This window comes from Lepidothrix coronata, unplaced genomic scaffold (genome assembly GCF_001604755.1).
Source record: "Lepidothrix coronata isolate B3197 unplaced genomic scaffold, Lepidothrix_coronata-1.0 Scaffold151, whole genome shotgun sequence".
Classification (NCBI taxonomy): domain Eukaryota; kingdom Metazoa; phylum Chordata; class Aves; order Passeriformes; family Pipridae; genus Lepidothrix; species Lepidothrix coronata.
This window is the reverse complement of record NW_016690331.1, coordinates 1344258-1368693: the sequence shown is the minus strand read 5'-3', so window position 1 is coordinate 1368693 and position 24436 is coordinate 1344258. Positions and strand designations below refer to the sequence as shown.

Sequence of the window (24436 nt, the reverse complement as noted above, 5' to 3'; positions counted from 1 at the left end):
CTCACACGGTTCAGCACACGCGGCAGGGAAGCGGAATTGGCACAGGGAGAGGTGCCTTGTTACACACCTGCCAGCTTGGCACCACACTGCTTTCTTCTTTCTCTTCCTGCCCCGCCTGGAGACTCAACATTTGTCCACAGTCCTCCTGATGTACTTCAGCCAAATCCCAGTTTAAAACGATGTTGCTTTAGAAAGAGAAGAAAAGGTGAGCAGCAGAGCTTTTGGAGGAAAACAAGGTTTACCACACTAGGGAAGGCATAAGGATGTAATTTAGAACTCAACTATTTGAGAAATGCTGATTTTCCTCTTTATTTTTCATGTGCTGATCACACGTTTCTGCGCAAGAAAAAATAATCAAGAGACTAAAATTATCACGAATACTTACCTGTATTCAGGTGAGGGGCCACAGGTTCCTTTTGCAAAGCTAAACTCAGCACTCATTGGGCAAATGAAGAAATTGCCTCTGAAGGATTTTTACCTGAAGGAAGATGTTTTCCGTGGACCTGAGGAGTGCAACCTTGGCAGGGGATTCAGATATTCGAAGTTGTGGTGATGCTTTTACTCGAGATAATGCCTTTTAAAAATCCTCTACGGTGCCTTTAAAAGCCAGCGCTGCACAGCTGCACCATCTCGTGGTGTGACAGAGCCCTGCATGGCCCGAGCCTTTAAAACCCTCCTTTTTTTCCCAAAACTTGGATCATGGATGCATCAAAGCCAAGTGCACCCACTGCCAGACCATGCCACGGCTTGGCCCACCACAGTTCAGAGCCACAAAGCCCCCTCCAGACCTCCCCCAGCTCCACTCCTTCCTGCCTGCTCATCCCTCTCCCCAAGGTGCCAACAGTACAACCATTTTCCAACCACAGCCATCATCATTCCAAATATTTGCCTGACCCCTCCAGTTATTATTTCAAGATCTATCCAGCAGATTAGAGATCAGGCCAGTGGGTGATTATTCATCTGAACCTGCTCTACCTGCCTTACTAAGATGTGTTACAGAGGATTCCAATGAAATCAAGGCTCTGCTCACTATTTAGAGAAAATATTAAAAGGAATATTAAGGGTCACAGAGCTACAGCCCCGTGATGCAAAGCCAAGGGCAAGACCTGTATGTGCTCAGTCTCAGCCCTACTCCTACACAGCACCTGGCCCAAGTCAGCAGTAAGTCCCTTCCAACCTAAATGATTCTATAATTCTGTGATTAAACAGGCTCATGTCTTGACAAAAAGCTTCCTCTCTTCTTCTAAATGCATTTGCTTGTGAAAGAACAAAATGGCCCAAGACATCAGACTTTGTGCCTGAGCATTTCAGATGCATAAAAAACCCCACAGTGGTTCTCAACCTCTTAGGGTACAGCACAAAGTAACCAGGAGATTTGGCAGAGACTAGGAAAAAATCCTAAAGGCATATCCTGTTAAAAACACAGATGAAAACATCAGACTTTTGTATTTCTGTGGGTTTGTCTTCCAGTAAATGCTTAACTTACACCCAGCTTCTTCAGCATGCCCCTTCCATGCAGACCTAACTCGGGGACATGTGCCAGATGAAAAGCTGCTTCCCAGGAGCACCCTGAACCAATCCAACTCAAGCACAAGGCGGCTCCCCCAGTTCCTCCCGATCCCTTAGGGAATCAATGTTGTTTGCCCACAGAGTGGTTGACCCAAAACCAGTGTCAGGTCACCAGCTCACCACCACCACGGATGGATCAGCACTCACAACAGGCACTGCCAAAGTTATGGAGGCAGATGCCACTGCAGCCTGGAAGGAAGGCAGGGATGTGCCTCCTGATCCGTTCTCAGGCCCCATTTATCCCTACAAACCCAGGACAGGCAGGTGAGGAACCAACCCACTGCTTCAGGGGTGCTGCACACAGGAGCTGACAGGGGGTTGTACAGGAAACCCCACCAGTGCCCAACAGTTTTCTCCCACTTCCTTATCCCCTCCCAGAATCCAGATCTTTCTGCTTTCTCAGCTCCCACTTATGTACAGGCTTTAGTGGCTCTGGAAGCAGCAAGATGGCTTTATTCAAACTTCAGCAGGTTAACCAAGAACTGAACCCACCTGCCAAATATGCTGCTAGGGGAAGGAGCCCTTCATGCTCAGCAGTCAGGGCTTTCATCTTTATTAAAGCCCAGCAAGTCCAAAGAGCTGTGAGAGGAATGGAATGGGGAGAACTCTCTGGCCTGATTCTCTGAAGCCTTTGCTTCCCCCTCCCAGTATTTCCCCCATGGAGAATGGCATGTGGGCACAGAGGGGGATTCCTGGGAGCAGCCCTCAACTATGTGCATTATCAGACATGAAGAGGATGAAAAAAATAACACAGACAGTTTATTGTCAAACTGAATCAAAGCGTGGAAAAAAAAAATAAAATCACAAGGTTACACCGTAAGGAAATTTGGTTTTCATCACAAAAGCTCATTAAAATCGGACAAAAGAAAACAACCCATTGTCAAGCCAGCAACTCCTCCGAGCCTTGGAGTGCAACATTTATTGAAACGCCGGGAATTCTGAGGCGGTGACATCGCGTTTGTAGGGACAAAACGATCAACCCTCGTTATCTGGGAGAACAGAGGTTCTGCGAGGGGGTGACGTGTTTCTGGCTGAGCGGTGACTCCTCCGTTCGCCTTCGAGCAGCAGCAGCCTTGTCCTTGCTGGAGTCCAGCCCGAGACGATGGCCAAGGCTGGCGGGTGCCAGCTGCGCTGCCTTTCTTTGTCCAGCGTTTTCCTGCAATTTCCATCCTGATCAAGTGTGTTTACATCCCTCAAGCAAAGGGGCTGTTCCAAAATTAAAGGCTGTCGGGTGCGCAGAGAAGAGCGGTGGGAGCTACGACGGGTCCACCGAGGCCCAGGGGACACAGACATGGCCAGTGCCTCCCAAACCCAGTAATGCTGCTGATCCAAGCAATGACCAAATCTAACCCTTCTAATTGCTTTTGAACCTGGGAAAGTGTGTAACTGCCGATGCAGAGACCTGCCCTATGGAGTCAAACCCATCTGCGTGTGTCCCGGGCTTCAGAAATGCCCGTTAAGTGGTATCGGCCAATTACGGAGAACCCGGCTCCTCAGCACAGCTCCTTCCCAACAAAACACTCCTGGAAGCTTCCCAAGTGTGAGTCTGCCAACCTGTCCAAACCAATATATTACCTACAGATCATTTATGTACCAGTAGCTCCAGTGGAACCAGAGGAGTCCAGGAGAGCTTTGCCTGGTCTCCTGCCAGGGTAGCTGGGCTGAGGGGAAGTCTGGATGGCGAGGGTGGCTTGCCAGGAAAACTGCTGGAGACTGCAGGATCCCCTGGAGTGCAGCCCACCTGGAAGAGGCCCTATCCCATCCTGCAGGGGATTTCAGAGTGGTTGGCCTTCCTTCTGAGTCAAAAACACAATGAAATGGGGGAAAAACATGGGAAGGTGTTTAAGTACATAGATTAGGGTGTGCTCGGTTTTAATCAGTCAGGACAGAACAAGGATCTTTCTCACTGCTATAAATGAGCTGTTTTATGAATTTTGAGACACTTGTTTTACTGAGTGAAAAAAAAAGAAAGGCATCTTTATCCTAAGTAGCAGCTAAGGAGACTGGTAAAACTAAAAAAAAAAAAATCCCCTAAACAAATCCCCCCAAAAACAAACCTAAAAAAAAAAATTTTTAGAAATTAACCCCCTGACTCACCAGTACAAAGTAAAGGCAGTCTAGTCATTCCAACTGATCACAGGACTAACTAAAAAACATTTTTAATTGCAACTAGTGTGCTATCTTGAGCCAGCTGCTTATTCCAACAGGCCTGAGGTTTTCTGCTCATAAAGCGTCAATAATATGTGCCTTTTCCTAGAAAGGAAGGCTCTGCCTAAGTCTTATTGTGTCAGATAAAAAGTCCCAAAATAGATTTTCCAACCAAATAAAGTGTTTTATTCAGATATTCATGTGGATATGGCAGTGATGTTAAGAACAGCTATTCAAGTAGCTGAAGTAAGCCCTTCAAAAGAAGTCACACAGCTTTGAGACTTGAACAAATTATTGTATGATCTCATCCAAGAGATCTAAATAGCTGGAACATCTGCAGGAGTCGCCACCAATTTATTTAGCAGAGTTCAACAGTAGTTCATCAGCTCTGTTTGCACAAGCAGGTGCCAGGGCAGGCACTGAGGAGTCCTGCACACGACTTAAAAAGAGGAGAGGGGAAAGAGGGTTGGACATAGATGGATGATTTTATGATTTAACATGGATGTGCACTAGCAGGAATAATGTCCCTGACAAATTAGGGCAGTGCCTTTTGCTGAAGAAGTGCAGAATTTCTTTTTCCCAGAGAAGTATTACATGCACAAGTAACTATATTGTTAAAATTTTTTATTTGTGACAGTAAAGAAACCATTCAATACCTGATTGACAACACTTCTCTCTCCTGCAAACACTCATATGGCGTCTGTAGTGTTTCTCAAGTATTGCTGGATTGTTCATTGCATCAAAGTGTAAACAGCTCCATCATAAGAAAAAAAAAAAGAAGAAGGAAAAAAAGAAAGAAAGAAACATTTCCATTGCTTACTCCTCCGTTAAGGAGTTCCCAATAGACCTTTAACAAGAAATAAAAGAGAGTCAGCTGGGATTTTACAATACCATGGGAAACAGAAAACTGACAGCTGGTTTTGCATAGTTACCCAGAGATTCTGAAGCAATTGCCCCACGCCAGTCTCACCTGCCCCCTCCTCGCCCCACAAAGGCAAAACATCACAGCACCTTGGAAATCAGAGGCACAAACTTGTTTCTGTTTTACAAATAGGGCTGTGCGGTACTGTGGTTTATTTAGGTTAAAAACAACCTGTAAAACAGAGGATTTACGTCTCCAGAACTTATATAATTACTTTACTTTTTTTTTTTTTTGATACACTGAAATTTCAAAAGCTGCAACATACAGCACACACCAGTGTCATTTAGATACTTTATTGTCCCCAACCAGTCTAATCAAAATCATGCTGTAAGAAAGTGATTTGCGTACACTGACAACCAAATGTCTCCAGATGTTGAGCTTCCTCCATGTAGAACTTCGCTGTTTAATAATAAAGATCAAAAGGGCAAAACAAAGAGACAAATTACTCTTCCAAAGCTACCTAAATGAACACAGCAATATTGTACATTTTGCTACCATCTCCCATTCCAAGCCTGCCACGCTTCCTGGTGGTCCTTAACAAGGACTCTGCGCACAGCCCTAGTTTACAAATGGCAATTTAATCGTTAACACCTCAGCTGAATTTAAAGAATCTAAGGCAATTCTGCCTTACAGCTTAATTCAAAAATACCTATACAGGCAAAAAACCGTTTTTAACCCGACATAAAAAGGACAACAGAACTTCAGGCCAGGCAGCATCTCTTTAGCTGAACAGGATGACCAACTGGAAAAGACTTTTTAATAACTTCTATAATATCCAGAAATAATAAAATTGAAAGCCAGGGTTTATAACAGCCCTGGTGACCTGCATGCACTAACTGCACTTCAAAATATGCAAGAGATTTAGGAAACAAGTTTTTTTTTTTTTTCCTATTTTAGTTTTTAAACTCTTGTATTTAAAATACAATCAAATACCCGTATTGCAAATTTTACAGACATTCCATTATCTGACTGTATGGACAGAACTATATTGCTTTGTTACAATCTAGAAACTAAATATAGAGCGTATGTATATCCACGCAAAACTCAACACTTGAAATTTCAAGTACGATGATAAGTGTCAAAATAACCAACTAGGACAGTTTGATCCCTCTGGTCCAATCTGAATACACAGGGGAGTCCAAACCTGATTGCAGAGCACTCCAAGTGGGTTAAAAAATAAAAAAATTACTAAATTACTCAAAACTTACAGAAAATACTCTTAATATTAAGAGATCAAAGCTGTGGCTAAGTTTTTTGCCTTTGTCACAAAATGTTATTTTAATGCTTTACTAAAACTAACTTATTAAAATAATTTGGGTTGGTTTTTTGTTTGTTTTTTTTTTTAAAATTTGTGGATTTCAAGAGCCAAAATAATACAGTGTTAAGTACGGTTTGTACAGAACATCATCAGAACCCTTCCTGCAGAAGCTGGTGCAGAAGTTCAGTTGCCCGTTCTATGTGGATTTTAGAACAATACAAGACACTTTTAATAGTCAACATTCATTCACAGACTTAAGGCAACTGGTTCATGAAATCGCTGCTTTCAGAGATGCAAACGGATGGCATGGTTTGTCTCACGTACAACAGGTCACCACGGTGGGTTATTTATTGTCTGTTTGGTCTAATGCTTTCGAGAAAGTCTTTGAGTTTGTTTTTTTGTTTTTTTTTCAGCCATTCCTCTCATACCTGCACGACTAACTACAACCTGAATACTTCCCTGCAAACTGCATTTGAAGCCCAGAAGCCGCAAAACGCAGTTGAAAAAATACTGCTCAGAGAACAACTTTTTCTTTCTTTCTTTTTTTTTTTTTTTTTTTTTGGCAGCTTAAGGGGTTTTCGTTACTCTGAAGTCAAATACAAAATTAAACAATCTGAAACCGAAAGGGAACGTTAATGGACTAACCAGAATCCATACGTCTCTCTTTTTTTTTTTCCCCCCCGATTTTTTTTCAAACAAAGTAGGCGCTTTTTTTTTTTGATTTTTTTTTTGTTTTGTTTTTTTTTAAATTTTAGATTTGACGGTTTTGTCTTTCGTTGTGGCACGGAATTGTACAGTACTAAGGTAATGCCAGCTGGTAAGAAACAAAACGGTGATGCCATTACAGACTCACACAGAGTGTGACGGGACTGCCTCCAACACCCCTGGGTGCAGCCACAGCTGGAGCACAGCTGCTCACTTTTATACTGTACCTACAACCTACTCACTGCCTGCCCTTCTATGAACGTTGTTAAGCTGCTTCACCAATGATTTTAGACGAGGATCACAAGCCAAGTCCATTGCAAAAAAGTTGTTTTTTGTCTTTTTTTTGGTTTTTTTTCCCCCTCAAGTCTTCGAGACTTTTCGAAAGAAACAGAAAAGGCAAAGGGGATCTGCAATTCAGAATTTAGCACGAGGCTAATCAGAAGCACCGAATAGTCCATTTAGTCTTCTCTGATGACAGCCAAACACAGCTGCACTTTTTTATGTTTGCAGATTTCTGGGGTGGAGGATAATTAAAAGGTGACGCTGGAAAGGGGGGAGAAAAAGTAAGAAAGAAGAGGCGTGCCTTTTCTTCAAAGGCTTAAAATGTTTAAAAGTTATTCAACTGAAAAAGCACCTCTGACACTGCAGAAGATGCTAAGCAGGTTCTCAGACTCAGAGATGAGTCTAACTCAACTCCAAAGCCAGAGGAGCCATTTTAGTCTAGGCTAGTAACTTGTGCCCTTCTAGCAAAGCTCGATACAGCTCCCAATCTGTACCTTACAGCTTGGGGGAAAAAGAAATACAAATCAGAGATGTGAGCAAAATGCTTTTTTGCATTTTTATATACCAACAAAAGGAGAGGGCTTCACCCCAATTGAAAAAAAAATAAAAAATTTAAAAAAATGCCCTTTACAGGTCACCTTTAACTGAGTTCTCTGGTATTTCAGATACCATTGGATTAATCCATGGGGGTGGGTTATGAAGCCTGCATTTTATTTATTGCCCAAGTTTGCAGCTTACAGAAAATGTTTCATAGCACAGGCACAGTGGCAAAAACAGTATAACAGCCGATGGTCAACTCCATTTGGTGAGTATACAGTAGCAGCAATTAAAAGAAAAAAGTACTCCAAACAGCTCAACACAGATCCAGCTTACCCAGACGGGCTGTTTTAAGAAAAGAATCTTAAACTAATAAATAGATCTCCTCCTCCCCGTTCTCCCAAGATAATGGTTTTCCGAAAATCGAGAGGCATGGCAGTTGTGCGTAAGCAGAGACAACAGAATTTCATCTGTCTACAAGAGAAGGTGCTTTAGGTCTATCAGCCACCTTGTTTTCTCCATTCCATCATTCCCTGACACTCAGAACAACTGCAGATATGTTCCAAACTGTGCCCGAAATCATCATCGGTGAAACAACCATGTAATGAACCCAATTCACCCCTCCCACGAAACGCCCGAACCTTCCGAGCGTGGCAAAGTGTGATGCAACTTAAATGTCACTGTGGAGACAGGAACCCAGCATCTTGGTTTCAACTTTTTTCCTTTGTTATATATTACAGTGCTCTATAAAATTTTTTTCCTTTTTCCTTTTAAAGCATTTAGACAATACAAGACTAAAAGATGTCTGGAAATACGTCTTATACAAAAATGAATTTTTTTTATCTTAAAATAACATTCAAAAAGGCACTTCATTCTGTAAGAAAAAATTCAGAGTCAGGTCAACTGCTCTAAGCAGGGGGGTAAAATTGTCTGCATAGTGGGAGGGGAAGAAAGGGAGAGAAATTCAACTGCTGAAATACAAGCTTCTTTTTTTTTTTGGCATGTTTTAAGAAAAGCTGATCCAGTAAAAGATGTCCATTTATGAAATTAATTAAAAGAGTCCCACTTAAAATAGCTTCTTTTTTTTTTTTCCTTTAAAAAAGTAGTCTGAACACATGACCTTAGGAGTCAGGCTTCTGAAGGCTTAAGAGCATCACTCATGATTGTCCTTCGTGTCCAATGTAACAGGAAGATCAAGAGTAGCACTTCTGACAGGGGTGACCTCCCCAAAGCTTACATTTGAAAGAGCTGAAAAAGATGGAGACAGTCTCTAGCAACTGCAATCTAGTAGCAGAAGTCAGTCAAAGTTAAGGGCTACCTGTTGCAGAGTTTATGAAGCATACTGTAAACTTCTTCCTCTTTGCTTAGTCCTTCAAAGAAAGGAATAAGATCTAGCAGCTCTGTGTCTGTCATGTCATCAAACCAGGACTGCACAGGCACCTGAAACAAAGCAACCAACAAACACTGAGAGGGCTTCATGATGTGAAGGACACGTGAGTTTTGCCTGCGTGGGTGTCCTGTAACACTCATCATCGCAATAAGGCAAATTGCTAATCATTAGCATTCCAGGTGGAGCACCGGGTTCAAGCCCATGTTTTCTAGCACCCAACCCCAACGCCAACTGCAGGACAGCTGACCTTCACCTGCATGTCCAGGTCACCTACGTGAGCCCACGCTGGGCAGCTCGACTCGCTCTGCCTCCTTAACATTCCAGAACAGACTGGAAGGCAGACACAGGTTATAAAGCTGCACTGACAGTTTATTTACAGGCAAGTCTTTTTTTTTTTTTTTTCCCCCTCTAAGAATTATCAGTGTGAGTCACCAGACAGAGGAATGCAGCAACAACCCCTTCTGGCGAGGGGTTTGGAGGAAATATTTAACAGCGAGTACAGAACAGAGCTCAGATTAAAATATCAGACCTCGAGAACAGGTTCAGAAAATAATGCATGTAACAACCCTTCTTAAATATGTGGGCTGGATGTGTATCTTCACTATGGAAGTGCACTGAGGTCTTTTAAAGACTATCTTGGATCTTGTTACAAGCTCTGGTTTCTGCAGAGACTCGAGTATCAGTTCGCTAGCAGCACTTTTCTATACATGATTAAACCACTCTGACAAGGCCCTTAACTTTATCTCCCAAATTTCTACAGCTCAATTATTTTCTTGGCACTGATTTCCGAGATACCAAACGATGATCTGGATCAGGTTTTTGATTTTAATCATGAACATAAATTTAGAGCTTCAGCTCCTGGTTATTATAAATGGCAACTTTAAACCACGTGTGGCACCAACTAGAGAAATGTTTTCACCACATCACTTGAGGCATCACAGTTTTAGGATCTGAACTTAAAAGCTGCCTGCTGCAAGATAAACAGCTCATGTTAAAAAAAAAAAATGCTATTCCAGAGAGGCAGGACCATGGAAAACAGTGGTCCTGATAAAAATTTTTCTACACTGATTTTAACAATTCACAAAGGCGACAGGCTAAAAACATCAAAGAAGGCACTGCACAGCCTGGTTGTTTAAAAGTCAGTAGATGTAAGGGAGTTCCAGCTTCTATCCTGGCAGCTACCAAGCAGCTGTGAGCCTCTGTAGCAATGGAGGGAGCAAGTGCCAGACCATTCCATCCGAGCTCCTGGAGCCACCAAACACACAGTGACAACGCACACTGCTCCTAATTACTCTCCCCTGAAGTACTAATGCTGCCTGTCTTTTATCCTTGTTCCTAAAACCTGATGAATTTGTTGGCTAACATTTCTAATTATGAAGGGAGTTATCAAGAAAACACTTGGAAGGAGAACCATAACAACACAACAGGATCCTGACTTTTTTTCTTTCCCTTACCCGCAAACACAGATTTCAGACAGCAACCAATAGAACATTCATTCTCTTGCCTAATAAATATTTTCATTCCCACGATGAAAAAAGATGGGAGTACAAGAAGCTGTTCAAGCAAACCATTCTGTCTGTAATCACCACTGCAAAGAACAAAAGCTGTGCTGCAGGGCAGCTTTGGTTTTTAGAGCTAAGTTAGTTCCTCAGGTTCCACACCACCTGGTATTTCTCAGAACTGTTGGACTTCATGCCACAAGCCAAAGCTGAAAGCACACGAGCAGCTATGGTTATGACATGCTGTCAAGATCAGTTTGCCCAAGTCCTTCACCACTTGGCAGTGAATCCCAGAAGCTACCTGCAGCCTAAGAAAATACAGAAACTAATACAAGGCAGGGTTCTGAAAAGTTATTTTCTGAATCAGAAGGTCTGGGCAAGGAACAGAAAAATAAAGGCACACTTGAGTACTTCGAATACTTACTGCATTTTCAGGATGGAAGATGTAAGATGCAGGAGAATTATCTACTATAATAACTTTACTCAGCTCACGTCCCAGTCGACTCAGATCCTTCACATAATTTCCTCGGTGGAAAACACAGGATTCTCTAAAGAGCCTTGCCCTGAACACACCCCAGCGATCCAGTAAGTCGGCCACTGGGTCTGCATACTTAAAAATAGAAGTCAGAAACATGGAGTTAGCAGCATACAGATAAGGCTGGTTCACAGAGCCAGGCGAAGGAGGGACAGGAAATAATTTCAGACAAAATGCCCTTTCTCCGTTTTCTTCCCTGCTCCTCGTTAATTAACTTACTTGCCCGCAAACCTGAAGTGATTAATAAAGAGATAATGCAAAAGTAGGACAATTATCTTTCTGCAGAAGGCTAACTTGCACTCTGATGTTTTCTGTGATTTATTGATTAGGTTTTATTCTTAGGGCCAACTTACAGTTACTGTAAGAGTTTTCCAGAGGTTGATGGATCCAGAGATCTCAACTAACATTACTGTAAAACCAGCCAGTGCTAACAGAAAATCCATAGGAAGCATTTCCACAGCTGATTTGTTTCCATGTGCCTCTATATATAAACTGCAAGGAACACATCTGAGCCTGATGTGGCTTTTCCAAGTGATGCCCTTGGAGTGACTGGGTCAGTAAGACTCTTAAGGTTACCAAATTGCAAAACTGGGCCACAGAGGATCAGACAAAGATGTTATTAGGAAAAATACCACAATACTAGAGAAACTCTCATTTCATACATAAGATGATACTTGAGGTGAGGCACAGCTTAGAATCCAACAACTGATATAAACTGACCAAGAAAAAGTATCCAAATAAACCAAAACGTGAATAACCACACACTTGAAAGAGGTAGTTGTAACTTATTATTGCAGGGCAGGAGTTACCATTTTGCTATATTTCTTTCTGTATTTTAAACTGAGAAAAAAAATTGATGTTGAAATCAATCATCTTCTGACTATGAAAAATTAACAGACACCTTACTTCAGTACGAAATTGTTGCAGTATTTAGGATTTTTACAACACAACTGAACAGAACAGGGTAATGAGAATTCAGGGTAGAATCCTCTGGTAGGAAGGCATTACAGATCAGGGTCCTGCCCCCTTCTACCATCACTAGGTTGCACTAAAAGCTTGCCATGCTAGAGCATTATTTAGAAATAACCAATATAACTTTACAAACAAGACACCACAAATACAGTACACTGAAGGTGAAGAATTTTAAGATCAGTCCACTACTGTAACATCTACCACAAAACTACCTACGAGCTACTACCGCTACTGCAGACCAGAGGGCACAAAATATTCCTGCTGACGTTTCAGGCTTTGCAAAAAAACGTCTCATTTTCCAACTCCAGATTTGCAATTGCACCTTGACAGAACAAAAAAAAAACAACAACAAAAAAAAAAAAGACGTGTTCCCAATTTTCAGCAAATTTCTGAGTCACTGGTCGATCGTGTGGATGGCGTTTAATTCGGTGTGTTTTATTTCGTGCCCAGCTTTAATGTGCTGCTTTACTCGCACGCTATTTGTTCTAATTTCTCACTATAACCATGGTAACTTGTGAGCCTTTCATATTGGCATCATGAGCAATGCATGGAGGCTACATTATGAGACGAGCCCATATGTGATGGTGTTACCATGGAAACACTTACCCACACACTAGTAGACAAAGTACACACTGTCAGACAAAGAAGCAGAAAAGAAGGGGAAAAATTAAGATAGTACCAAACTGTGGAAATCATTATCCATAGAAAACCCAACCAAAAAGTCCACTGACCAGCACTGAAAAGGTTAATGAGATGAGGAGAGGAACAAACCTTGGCTAGACTGGCTGTGAAGAGTACACATTCAAAGAGCTCTCCCATCCTCTGAAGAAACTCATCCACATGTGGTCGTTTCAAAACATAAACCTGGAATGATAATGACATTCAGGTCAGATGGTGCTCAAGGAAAATTAAAAAAAAAAAAACCAACCAAACCAAACCACTCCTGCAATCCTAACACTTGAAGAAACAAAAAAGTTAACAGGGAAGCAGTTCAAACGAGATGCTGAAAATAAAAAAAGAAGTGCACAAGATAAAAGTAGAGATCCAATAATGAGAGATTGGCACGCACAGGCTGCCAAGCCCCATGCTGATTATGCCATTGCAAACACTGTGCATCATCTGGAGTGATGCTTCTGCAAAAATCTCATTAAAGGCAAAGAGAGACAGGAGGCCTTCTCAAGGAACGAGGATTCGTGTCTCTCAACCAAAAAACCGTTTTGGTGCTGGTGCCTTCGGTGCTGAAGAGCTTTAGAGAGGGAATAAATTCGATGAAAACTCTGTGATGACAGGAACTGCACAACAGGGAGCTGTTTTCTCTCTGTGGCTAATTCTCTCATTTTTTTAAATTCCAGGTGCTAAGTACCATATCTCACCATGGAGAGTTATCAGTCATCCAGCTCTGCAGGGAGCTTTGTTCACCGAAAGCCTTCCCAGCACCACGCAGAATGTCTAAAAATGCTGTTTTCAAAACAAAGTCTGCAGCATCTTCTACGAGGAGCTAGCCCTAAAGATGGCAAATACTCAAGATCTCTCTCCTCTTGAGAGAGATCCTCTCAGCAATGCTGTACTGCCTTTTTGCACTGACATCCACACAGGCAGCTTGGCTGCCTAATGTCAACAACCTGATTAGCAGATATTAGGGCCTCCCTGCCTCTCTTTCCAGAGCAAGCAAGATGATTTTGCATTCAGAGAAAATACCAAGATAAGATAACTGCTGCTCAGAAAGCTTGGAAGTAGCTCACAACATACTGGGAAGCTGAAGAGGGGAGTCTGCTTAAAAAATATTTATCTATCTTGTTTGCAGTTAGATTAGAAGTTTGAGAGAAAACACTGGCAGCATTTTATCTTCTTTGTTTGGCAAATAATCCTCAATACTGGAAATTTCAAGTGGAGAAGTCTGGCATAGAACTGACTGAAATTTCAGGAATTTCCTTCCTTGACATGTAAAACTAGATTAACTTTATGTGTTTTACTAGCTTCCTATTAATAAGAGGTAAAAAAATGGAGATACCCAGAGAAAAGGCCTGAAGGAGAAAAAAAATACAGAAACAGCAGCTTGAACTGAAGTGTAACAATTAAAGCCTCCAGTAAAAGAAAAAAAGTGTGTAATTGGAAACCGAAAACCTCAATCTGAAAGCAAAGTTTTATTAACAACATATACGATGGAGCTGCACCTCAGTGACTAAATCAGAAATGTTAGTTACTCTTCCACCTTATGTAGCATACAGATCATACCAGGAAGCCCTGACCTTCTTTAAGTTATTCCTATGAAATTTATCTAAACTATTTCTGGCCTCATAAACATTAAATTCAAAGTTTGATACAGATAACAATTTATAACCCATATACGTTTTTTTAAACAATGACAGCAGCACCTCACCCATCAAATAAATGTGACATTTTATGGATTAAAGACAGTTAACAGATGTACTTCAACACCACTCTTTCCAGGTAATTACAGCAATGTTTCCTGTATTCCACCAGACACAAACCAAGTAGTTTCCTCCCCTATAACAATGCAATTAATTTTTCATTAATTCTTACTAAACAAAGTTGTTCTGTAGTATTTCCTCTCTAAATTCTATCTCTGAATTTTTTAAAGACACAGATAAAAAGAAAGCTGCAGTCCCCCTGCTTTTGGGCACCCAGAGACTATCCATCTTCCCAGTTGTAAGAAGAAAGATAGCAGGATCCAAGTTACTCCTTAATAATGAAGTTTTTAATTCTTTAGCCTTAAATTATATTTTTGAGGGCACAAAAGGGGCACCCCAGAGTCTTAACTAGATAGTTAGTGCTGGAATTTTAACATTCATTTCCCTTCTAAAGCCCAGTGTTTTCAGCCACAGCAAAAGAAGACTCCTCTTTGCTCTCCATCCCTATCTATGCCCGTGTTGGCGAAGTATTTCCACTTGGAATGTAATTACAAACTCCCTGCCAAGGATATGAACTTTGCTGCTTGCAACATAACCCACCTCCTCCATAAGGAGAGCACACAGTAAATCAACCCCGGAGCTGCAGCCCAAGAGCTCCCAAACCACAGGCTTGTGCTGTATTTGCAGGCAAGTCCTTGCAGGAAGTGCTCTTCTGGCTATTTGCAGGTCTCCTAATGCTGCACCTCCTCAGTGTTTAGCTGTAAATACACAGCATTTTAAGTTGTGCTATCCCCCTTCTGCACTTTAGACCTCCTGCTCCACCAAAGGGCACCCACAACCTCCACTACTTGAGTTACTTGCTCTTTTGCCTTAAATCTTCCCTGCTGGGATCTGGCCAACAGATTTGCTTCCCATGTTAAATGCCTGATCAATAATAAATGTCATCTCTTAGGATGAAGTCTCAATAAACTTTAATTATTTCCCTCTGTAAAAGGCCTTAATTCCTCCCCCTCCCCCTTTTTTTTTTAACAACACTTATTTTTTTTCCTTTGGCAGAACAACATATCTTTAATACTTTGGATAGTGATTCCCCTTCAAGTTTTCTTTGGGAAGTCCTACTTAGCCCCTGGAAGCAACTCCAAGTGTACTGGTATCCTGGGCTACAAAATCTCTTTGGTTTACTTCACATAAAAAGCTTTCTTCAGCTGACAGTGCAGCTCTTTTCTCCTCTTCCTCCTCATTTGGAATTTTTTCCCCCTTTACTTTGTTAGTGGCTGGACTTGAATCTCAATGCTGCCTGGTTATTTGTGGCTTGGCTTTTTCTTCTGTTGCCTGATGGCTTCAGTTTAAGTCTCTAGACTAACTGGCTCCTGGCATTTTTCTGAGATTTATATACTGTCTTTAGGGCATTAAAAAAAAATATATCCCTCCAATTTTTTTGTGTATTGTGTGTTAACTAATTTCTTCCTTATCACAGCAAGAATTTGGAGGAATACAGTCTTCTTTTTATTATTTAAAATGAACCCTACTCTCAACATGTTAAGCACAAATCAGGCAGTAGGCATGTTTTCACAGGATTCTTACAGCTGCTAATGGCAGAACACAAGTAATTATCTTTAATTGTTCCCAAGGATTTTGTATTTCCACATAAATTTTCTATACCTCAAAGCAGTCTTAACCCAGAGAGACTCAGTATTTGTGAAACCAGAGAAGAAACCCAGCTCCATTTTGATCAATTAAATGGGACACAAAGAATTGACTTCCAAAACCTGCCTTACAATAACAAAATCTACCAAGTAATGACCAAAAAATCTGCCCAGGACAACTCCAACTCCCGTGATCTCCCGTTCCATGGGCTGGTGCATCTTCTGAGCAGAAAACAACACACGTCCTTGAGCCTCCTCGTGCTGGGTCACACAGTTGTGGTTGTCTCCCAGTGCAAGTAACCAAGAATAGGCCAGTTAGAATGGATACAGCCTATCCTGGATTACTTGAACCAGGCCACAGCCTTCCATAAGGAAATCCATGGATTTTGTGCTTTACAGAAAGGAAGTTTATTATACAAACAGCGTTTTCCCCACACTCTATTAAAAAACATTTTGTACATTACACTCAAAGTACACAGGCCAAACGTTTCTTTAGCTTTCAACAACTAAAACAAGCAATTGTTAACTGAAATTAAAAAACCGAACACTAAAAACTAGTTTTACTCAACAAATTAAATTTAAGAATGAAATTCCAAGTAACACCAAATCAAACTCCTCCTGGCTGCCTCCTTTTACACTTTGACACTGACAGCAAGGCACAAAGGCACTGCAAGTCATTTGGATAAAAGACAAAAGGACAACTATACCCTAAAAATCTTCCCTTACTGGGGATTAAAGGTACATTTAACGTGCAGTTTCTGATCTGGGGGCTTTGGTCACTCTGCACTTGTTCAGTGGGAAGCAGCTCCAAAGGCAGAAGTTACATCAAGGCTGAACATCTTTCCCCAGCCACTACTTCCACCCTCAATAAGCCTCCTCTCAGTTGCAGCACATTTCACTGAACTTCCCACAGTTTATTCCTTATAATTTGGTAGAGTGGGAGACCAGCTTTGGTTTCCTTTTATCCAGAGAACCAGAGTGAAATGAGAGAACTGGCCAGAGAGGGTCAGCCCACATCAGAACTGCCCTGCTGTGTCCGTGCCATCATTCCCAACACAAAGCGTGGGATTCTTCTCCTGGAATTCCAGCTGCCCTCAGATGGGCACAGTCTCTGCAGGCATCTAAAGGCCCACAACAGAAAGAAAGGGAGGTGTTTCCACACGTGATTTATTTCCTTCTAAAATCAAATGACAAATCCTTCCCAAAGATAAGGGAATTCAGGCCAGAGTAAGAAAGATGGGAGAGGGAAAAGGGGTGTTCAGAAAAGCTATTTTTTAATCTGGGAAGCTCGTTTACCCGAGCACCCTTTAAGATGATGAATTATCCTCCCTATATAAAAAAAAAAAAGAGTTTTTCTGACCTTTGGATTATAAATTATGTAAGGGAAAACAAACTCCCCAAACCAAAGACAGTATTTTTTTTTTGAATACCTCTGTTGAACAGCAAAAAACACAGCATCTACCATGAAAAAACTTGTTGGGTATGCAAATCTCAAAACTCTTTCAAGTGCACGGCAACCGAATTTGCCACAACTCGTGTTTTTGGTGCACGAGACCCGACCAATCTCACATTATTTCAAATTTCTCCCTGGATGGGCACTTCTGAAATGGTCTGTTTGTTTTCCTTGGGGTTTTGTCTCCAAGGCAGAGTTCAATGATGACAATAACCTGGCAGACCATCTCGTGCCTGATAAGGTACCAGGCTTACTGGTAAAGCAGGTAGGGATATGCACTGTGGACAGGATGGTTCCACAACATCTCACGTATCCTGCAGTGTTTTACACAAGTGGAAGTATTTCCCAAGGTCAATGATTAATCTTTGAGTGTATGAACTGGTTAAGAAAATGGACGAGCATTACCCAGATGACAAATTCTGAGAAATAACAAAAATTGCTCATGTTTATGCTCTAAGTGACTGAAGAATTACAGGTTTGAGGCGGGAACAGGTTGTCAAAGCTCCACAGCCTGTGTTAATGCACAGACTCAGCCAGAATATCCCTTTTTGCCCTTTAGTTTGTCACAGTGTAAAAAGAAAAAAAAAGATTACTGAATGACAGAACGTTACTTTGCCTACAGAGATGTTACAAACACAAACTTTGCTTGTTCAGTGTGCCATGTAAATTACCTTTATTTCAAGAACCACAAATTCCTTACAATTAACTTCATTTTGACCACCCAAATGTGACTGAGGTATTTACCTATTTTAAAGATTAAGAACTGAATATTTTAAGAGATTAAAAACTGGAAATACAAAAGGGATTAAGCAATTTCCTTGAAAATTATGCAGGAAGTCTCCAGCAAAGCACAGTCAGAGACTCATTTCACTTGATCTTCTCTGTCAAGGAGAAGGAGATGCACAAATCCACTCCCTCTGGCCAGTTGTGGGGTTTTTGTTTGTTTGGGGGTTTTTCTGTTGCTGTTTTCTCTTTTCCCCCACATGGAGTCACTTCAAGTGCCAAACTGCATTATGTTTGGTGAATAATCTGAGAGTTTGCAGCAGGGAATGGAAAAGCAACTGGCTTTTGAAGTGCTTGACTGCAAAGCCCAGATAGTCTTTTCCTGAGATTTGTTTCAAAATGTAAATATATCACCTTGACAAGCTAAGTGATGAGAATTCTAAGCCACTCAAAAATTCACTTTCAAAAGCATTCTACAAAGTTTTAGGAGAGAAAATGTCTGTTTTACAGCACCAAACACAACTAAAGCCCACATCAAATCAGGATTGACAGTATCACAAATCTCCCAAAACATCACTTAGTGTTTTAAGCATCAGCTCTGCTGAATGTTACAGCTGTAAGTAACCTAGATATTGAGTTTTTCTACATGAAACAGGCACAGTGTAAAAACTGACAAAGCAACTATTACTTTAAAGCATGTTTCTGTCCACTGACTGATATTTAGTAATTATTTTAAGAGTGACAATTACATGGGTAGTTTTCATAAGAGGAAATTAAATGAAACTATGAACTTTACGATCCATCAATTAGTCCGAGATTAAAATAAAAAACTCTCCGTCCAAGTAAAAATAATACATATAAAAACCCCCCAACATTTCCACAATTAAAGTTCTTAAAAACCTCCATCAAATCACATCCAGGGAAGATTTGCAACTCAATGACTGCATTATCTGTAACCTACAACACCCGGCAGAGAAGATGCTTCAAACAATTTGCAAGGTTCACGTATCAGAAAGGCTCAACTTCAAATTAACCTGTTTAACTCATCTCCAGCAAGAACTTCAATGTCTGTCTGAAGAGGAAAATTTATGGCTCTGTAATTTCTCTCATTCGGGGGTTTCAGAAAAGACTCCTGATTAAAGACCAAGCTAAAATACATGAAGGGGGATTGATTTTCAAATTATGGGAGTTTTGCATTTACTGAAAACCATTTCTCAGAGCCATAAGTGAAGTTCTTAAAGAGTAAGACATAAAAATTAGTCTCCTCGCAATTTTGTCCAGACCTTTTAAAATATGCTGAAGTATATAAAAAAAACCTCCTATCAGAGGAACTTTTGTTACTTACAGGTATAAAAGGGGACAGGAATTAAACACAGACTGCCACAAAAACCTGAGGAATGTCTGTTCTTCCTTACTACCTTTGTAAAGTTTGGTCCATATGAGCTACCAAAAGACATTAAAGCCAACTTATGTCCTGTTTGCCTTGGAAGGAATGAGAAATGCAGTATTCAAGTAGCTTTTTCTGGGTTCTAGTCATGTTTGAAACCCCATTCTTAGATCATCTGCTGTTTGAAAATGTTTTAAAATTGACAAAGAGTCAAGTACTGAAGTCCTGAGACAGAGATTCCACCTGATCAAACAGGGATGCCTTTCTGGATGGTACATTCCAGAATACACAGTTTCCGTGTTTTGCCAAAGTTACTGAATGCAAAGCAGCAAATGCAGGAAGAGAACACTCTGGGACACTCAGGACACGATGCTGAAGGAACAACAGCACTTACCTGATGTATGGTTCCATCGATTTCGACAGGAACGATGAAATCAGCATTGCTAATTGGCTGGAAAGAATGACAAGGAAACAACCAACATTAACATTAAAAACCCGATCATTGGAGGGAGAATTTCAGAGCTGTAAAAGGGAAGAGCACCTACTCCTCAGGAACAAGTTAATAAGCATTACTGACTGTACAAATTCACTCTGTGTGTGTTCTTCACACACACAAGTCAGAAGCCTCACAGTTGTATTCCTGGATGCTGCAATTCCCTCTTCTCTCATATTTTGGAGCTTCATACAACGTAATACACTTCACTGCCTGAATAACCCCCTCTACCACTGAGCCTGTTTACCAGGAAAACATCTATTTGGCTAAACTCTTCCATCAAGTCTGTGTGGATACTTGATAATCAAGAAAATCAGCTATGTGCTTCACATATTCTATTCTGGGTCATCAAGCAGTAATTAATTAAAAGTAAAGACAGTGGTAACAGTAATACCTAATGGTTATATCTGAATATAACAAGACTCAAGTTGTATAGCTAATTGATTCTCAAGATGCCACACTTCAAGAACCAATAGCAATCAATTTAATCATGTAAAACTGCACTTTAATTCCAAAGGGAAGAGCAGACACGCTGTACCCAAGTCCTTGAATCCACTTTTCTAGCCTGTCAATCACAACTTATTTCTTAAGACTTACTGAGAAAAACTGCTGGTCAAGTAAAACTGCTTTGGAAAGCAGGAAAGTGGCCTTGTAGGCAGTTTAAGAGTACATAATCTAATCTTGGCTAGACAGCAGTGGTAGTTGGGAACACGCTGCTAACAATGTTTACTAGTTCAAATGGACACCCAGCTTGGCAGAAGCCTTGGGTACAGCTCATGCTTTATGTCCATGATAAAAAAGTAGCCATGTAAACATGCCTGGCTGAAGCTTGTAACTCATTCCATCATCTGCAGCTTGGAAATGGCTGAGACAGAGCTGCCAAATACAATTTTAACATGACTGATTAACAGACAATATGCTCCATGGATAAGAGCCTAGAACGAGGGCTGGGAGCAGTCTGGTAACTGGTGTTACTAAGCTAAGGCTGGAAAACGTCTTCACTCAGCTCTACTACACTTGTACAGACCTTCCCACCTGGTTTTCTGGATCAGACTGATCTCAGGAACCACCAAGAAGACGCCCCTGAAGAATCTGTGAGACTAGAAACAGACTTCAGACCCACTCAGGGGGAAAAGGGGGTGCCAAGAAAGCAGAGAAGCAGCCAAGGTAAAGAGAAAATCACAAACTGGTGAGCCTCAACAGGTGCTCTGTGAAAAATGGTGGGAAAAGAGAATCCTGCAGCATGAACCTGACAGCATCACTTTGATCCCATTCCCTGGAGAAACAAGATTCTCACTGCACTATGAACAAACCTTCCCATGAGGAGAGCAAAATGACTGCAGGAATTTCTATGGAGGGCAACACCCTCTCTCAGGAGCAAAGTAATGAGGAAGATGGCTTGATCTGACACCTGGAAGTGCTGGGTCAGAGGGCAAAGGAGAGGCTGCATGGAATCTACTCATCCTGACCAACCAGTATTGGCAACCAGACTCTGGAGCAGATGATGCTGGAAAACTCTCCCCTGCCGATGACCCCAGTGTGAGTATAACCTGAAGGTTTCCTCAAATACACACAGTTCAATCCAGATTTTTTTTTTATTTTTTTTTTTAGCTGACACTGAGCAATTTCCCCTTTCTGCTCTGGGAAAAGACAGAGGGGAGGCTTCCATCTGTTCCCTAAATGGAGCCCCTCAGATAGAGAAGGTACTCTGCAGCATGTCCAACGGCCACAGAAAAAGTACACAAAAATGTTCTGAGGCTTCACCTCAAAAAGAAACCCAAATGAACTGTCAATAAGCCTCAGCCACCAGTTTTCCAGTGGGTGCCAGCTCCCTGCAGACTTTGAAGAGGCTTGCCCACACTTGAAGAATTTGTATATGCATGACTCCCTTAAGCAAGAGAAATACTCTGCAGCAGCAGAAAAAGAAGAGGTCACTGCAAGCTACTGAGGTTTTGAAATCCACTGATAAAACTACAGCTTTTACAAAATTTAATCCTAACAGTAGCTACACCAACCAGATGTCAGAGAAAAGCACATTCTGTTTAAACAACTTCCATTTTTTTTCCTAACAAATAAAAGCTCACCCTTAGACTCTGCAACACTGACCAAACCACTCTCAACTATGTATCTGCTTCCTCCACTTAAATTTCAGGTACTGTGTTGTTTTCTTGTTGGCACAAGTGATAAGGAAAGGGAGCATGGACTGGGGTTCTGTGCTTTCTCATGGTGGGGAGAGAGGAGGAAAGTCTCCAAGAATTTGCTGGATGAAGGTTTCTGGGGTTGTGCACGCGAAGCACGTACGTGCCTCCAGCGGGAACCACAGAGACAGAGCCCGAAAGGAGACAACGTATTTCCACTGAAAATCTTCAGTTAGAACTGCTTCTGTTTTAATAAGAAGTCAGCATTTTAAATGCTCTGAGAGTGTTTCACAGCCAGTTTTGAATACGACCGCATTCCAGACTTGCATGTGGTTTAATACATTTTACACAAAACCGTGTTTACATCTCCTTGATTTAAAAATTTATTATTTTTGCTTCTATTATTGTTTCTACGATGGGAACGATAACTATCCTGTCTATCTATTCCTTTTTTACTCTTGCCAAGGAACCCCAAACTTTATTCCTTTAATATGCACCTAACATGAAAGACTAGTACCTCCTTAAAGCTTCCCAAATATGCAGGGGCATAAAACAGATGAGAATTACCCTCCTTCAGATGTTGCTGCTTTCATAAAAGAGCACTTTAAATATTCTGCCTCTCTGTTTGCGTTAAAAAAACATGTAATCTGCATTTGAAATATGAAGCCCATTTCATAACAGAATTACGAATTCTGAAGTATCAGGTGTTCTAAATAAACCCTTTTTGGTACTAAAAATCACAAATTTATGTATGCTTTTCCAGCTTTTAAGTGGGGACCTGCTTGGTTAGAGCAGACGTGTTTTAATGAAAAAAAACCCACCAAAAATACCCCCAGACCCCCACAAACTAAAAGAAATTGCAGAAGTAACTTGATTATCCAGGCAGAGCAGGGTGCACAGAGGGGTTCAAACCCTGCTCTGCTGGAACATATTATTTTTGATGATAATTAATGGTCTTGATTCAGTTGAAGTATTTCCCTTTCTGAAACAAAACCCAAACAGCACCACTGGACAGTGCCAGCCACTGAACAATTAAAGCCATTTCCTCCAACACTTGGTTTTCTCTTACACACCCCCCTCACAGGGTTTTATATTAAGATAACACCTTTGTAACCATAAGGCTACTACTGCAGAAACTCCAACATCTGCCTAACACTACTGACCTCACACAAAAACGGAACAGTTTTCTTTTCCTAACACAAAAAATTATTCAGTGCTCATCATTAAGTAGAATAATAGTTTAATTTTTTTAAATATCTATTTAATATCATTTAAATGCCCATTAAATATAATTTGAATGTTAACCCACAGCATTCAGAAAGCAAACCTGTATTTCTACCTTTCAGATAACACTAAGCCTAAAACTTCATTATCATTATTATTATATAAATTTAGATTTTTATTCAGCTTTCCCTCCCTACTTTAGATTTTTGGTAAAATGGGAAGGCATGGTTCCCCCCTTCCCAATCCAGCTGTGTTTCTCATCTCCCTTAAAAACTCCCCAGTGCAAACTCAGTCTGGGTATAGAAGACAAATCTGGCACTGAGGTTGAGGGGTTCCTGTGCACCACCATAAACTGTTATATACCATCAGGCACAATAAAGACAGAGAAAAATCTTAATTTCAGTTTGAGGCAGAGGAGTATTTGTTCTAATATCTCCATATAAGGTTTTCTTTAAGCCAACAAAGACAGCCTGTTGCCAAATTCTAACCACAGCATGAATTACAGTTTGCATTTTAAATGCTGGCAACTAACTAGTGAAGGATTAAAAAGTGGTGTTTAAGCCAGCAGTGAAAAACGGAGTGCAACAACTAGAAGAATATAAAGGTAGTAATTTTAGTTTGCCAGTAGTAAGGTAACTATTAATTCTCATAAATTCTCCAATCAATGTATAAAACCAGCAGATGCTTTATCATGTATTATCTTTGCTAATCAGAAATGTTGTCAGTACTCTGAGCCAACGGATTATTTCTGAAGTCTCCCAATTTCAGCACTACTTAAACAATCGAAAAATACCTCTACTTCCACCACATGCTGAAATCTGAGGGGTTATAAGAGTTGCTTCTCAAAGGTGACTGACTCAAGAGCAACAACTAAATGGTATTTGCTTTCTTGCTCTGAAAACTAAATATCAAACCCATATTTCCATAGCAACACATTTTGTATCTGTTAAAATACAGGTTCTTGCTGAAATACTTAAAGCCATGAAGTCAATACCTCTTCCAGGCCTTGTTGCAGCCAATGTGACTGTCTCAGAGTCAAAACATAAAAAACAATATGTGTGTGTCCCTCCCCTTACAGCTAAATTAGGATGAATAACCATAGGAGCAGCAATGAGAACTCCCAGGCATCCTGGGAGAGCCTGTAAGACGAGTTCAAGTGTTAAGAGGCTTAACAGTTCCTGCA

The 24436-nt window shown here is 40.9% G+C and overlaps 1 protein-coding gene across 5 annotated transcripts in view; it reads right to left on the bottom strand.

Annotated features, from left to right (window-relative positions):
• The window catches only part of CTDSPL (CTD small phosphatase like), an 84963-nt gene continuing 60527 nt past the window's right edge, over positions 1 to 24436 (bottom strand). For 3 of the 5 annotated variants that reach the window (XM_017828653.1, XM_017828654.1, XM_017828655.1), the window contains 5 exons: positions 19793 to 19849; positions 12589 to 12681; positions 10735 to 10920; positions 8740 to 8861; positions 1 to 185 (listed from right to left, as the gene is read on the bottom strand). In XM_017828653.1, coding sequence (XP_017684142.1) covers positions 11 to 185; positions 8740 to 8861; positions 10735 to 10920; positions 12589 to 12681; positions 19793 to 19849 — 633 coding nt within the window. In that variant the 3' untranslated portion in view covers positions 1 to 10. Of the gene's footprint in view, positions 186 to 2310; positions 8862 to 10734; positions 10921 to 12588; positions 12682 to 19792; positions 19850 to 24436 lie in introns of those variants that run through there. The other 2 variants (XM_017828656.1, XM_017828658.1) reach the window with 1 other exon arrangement.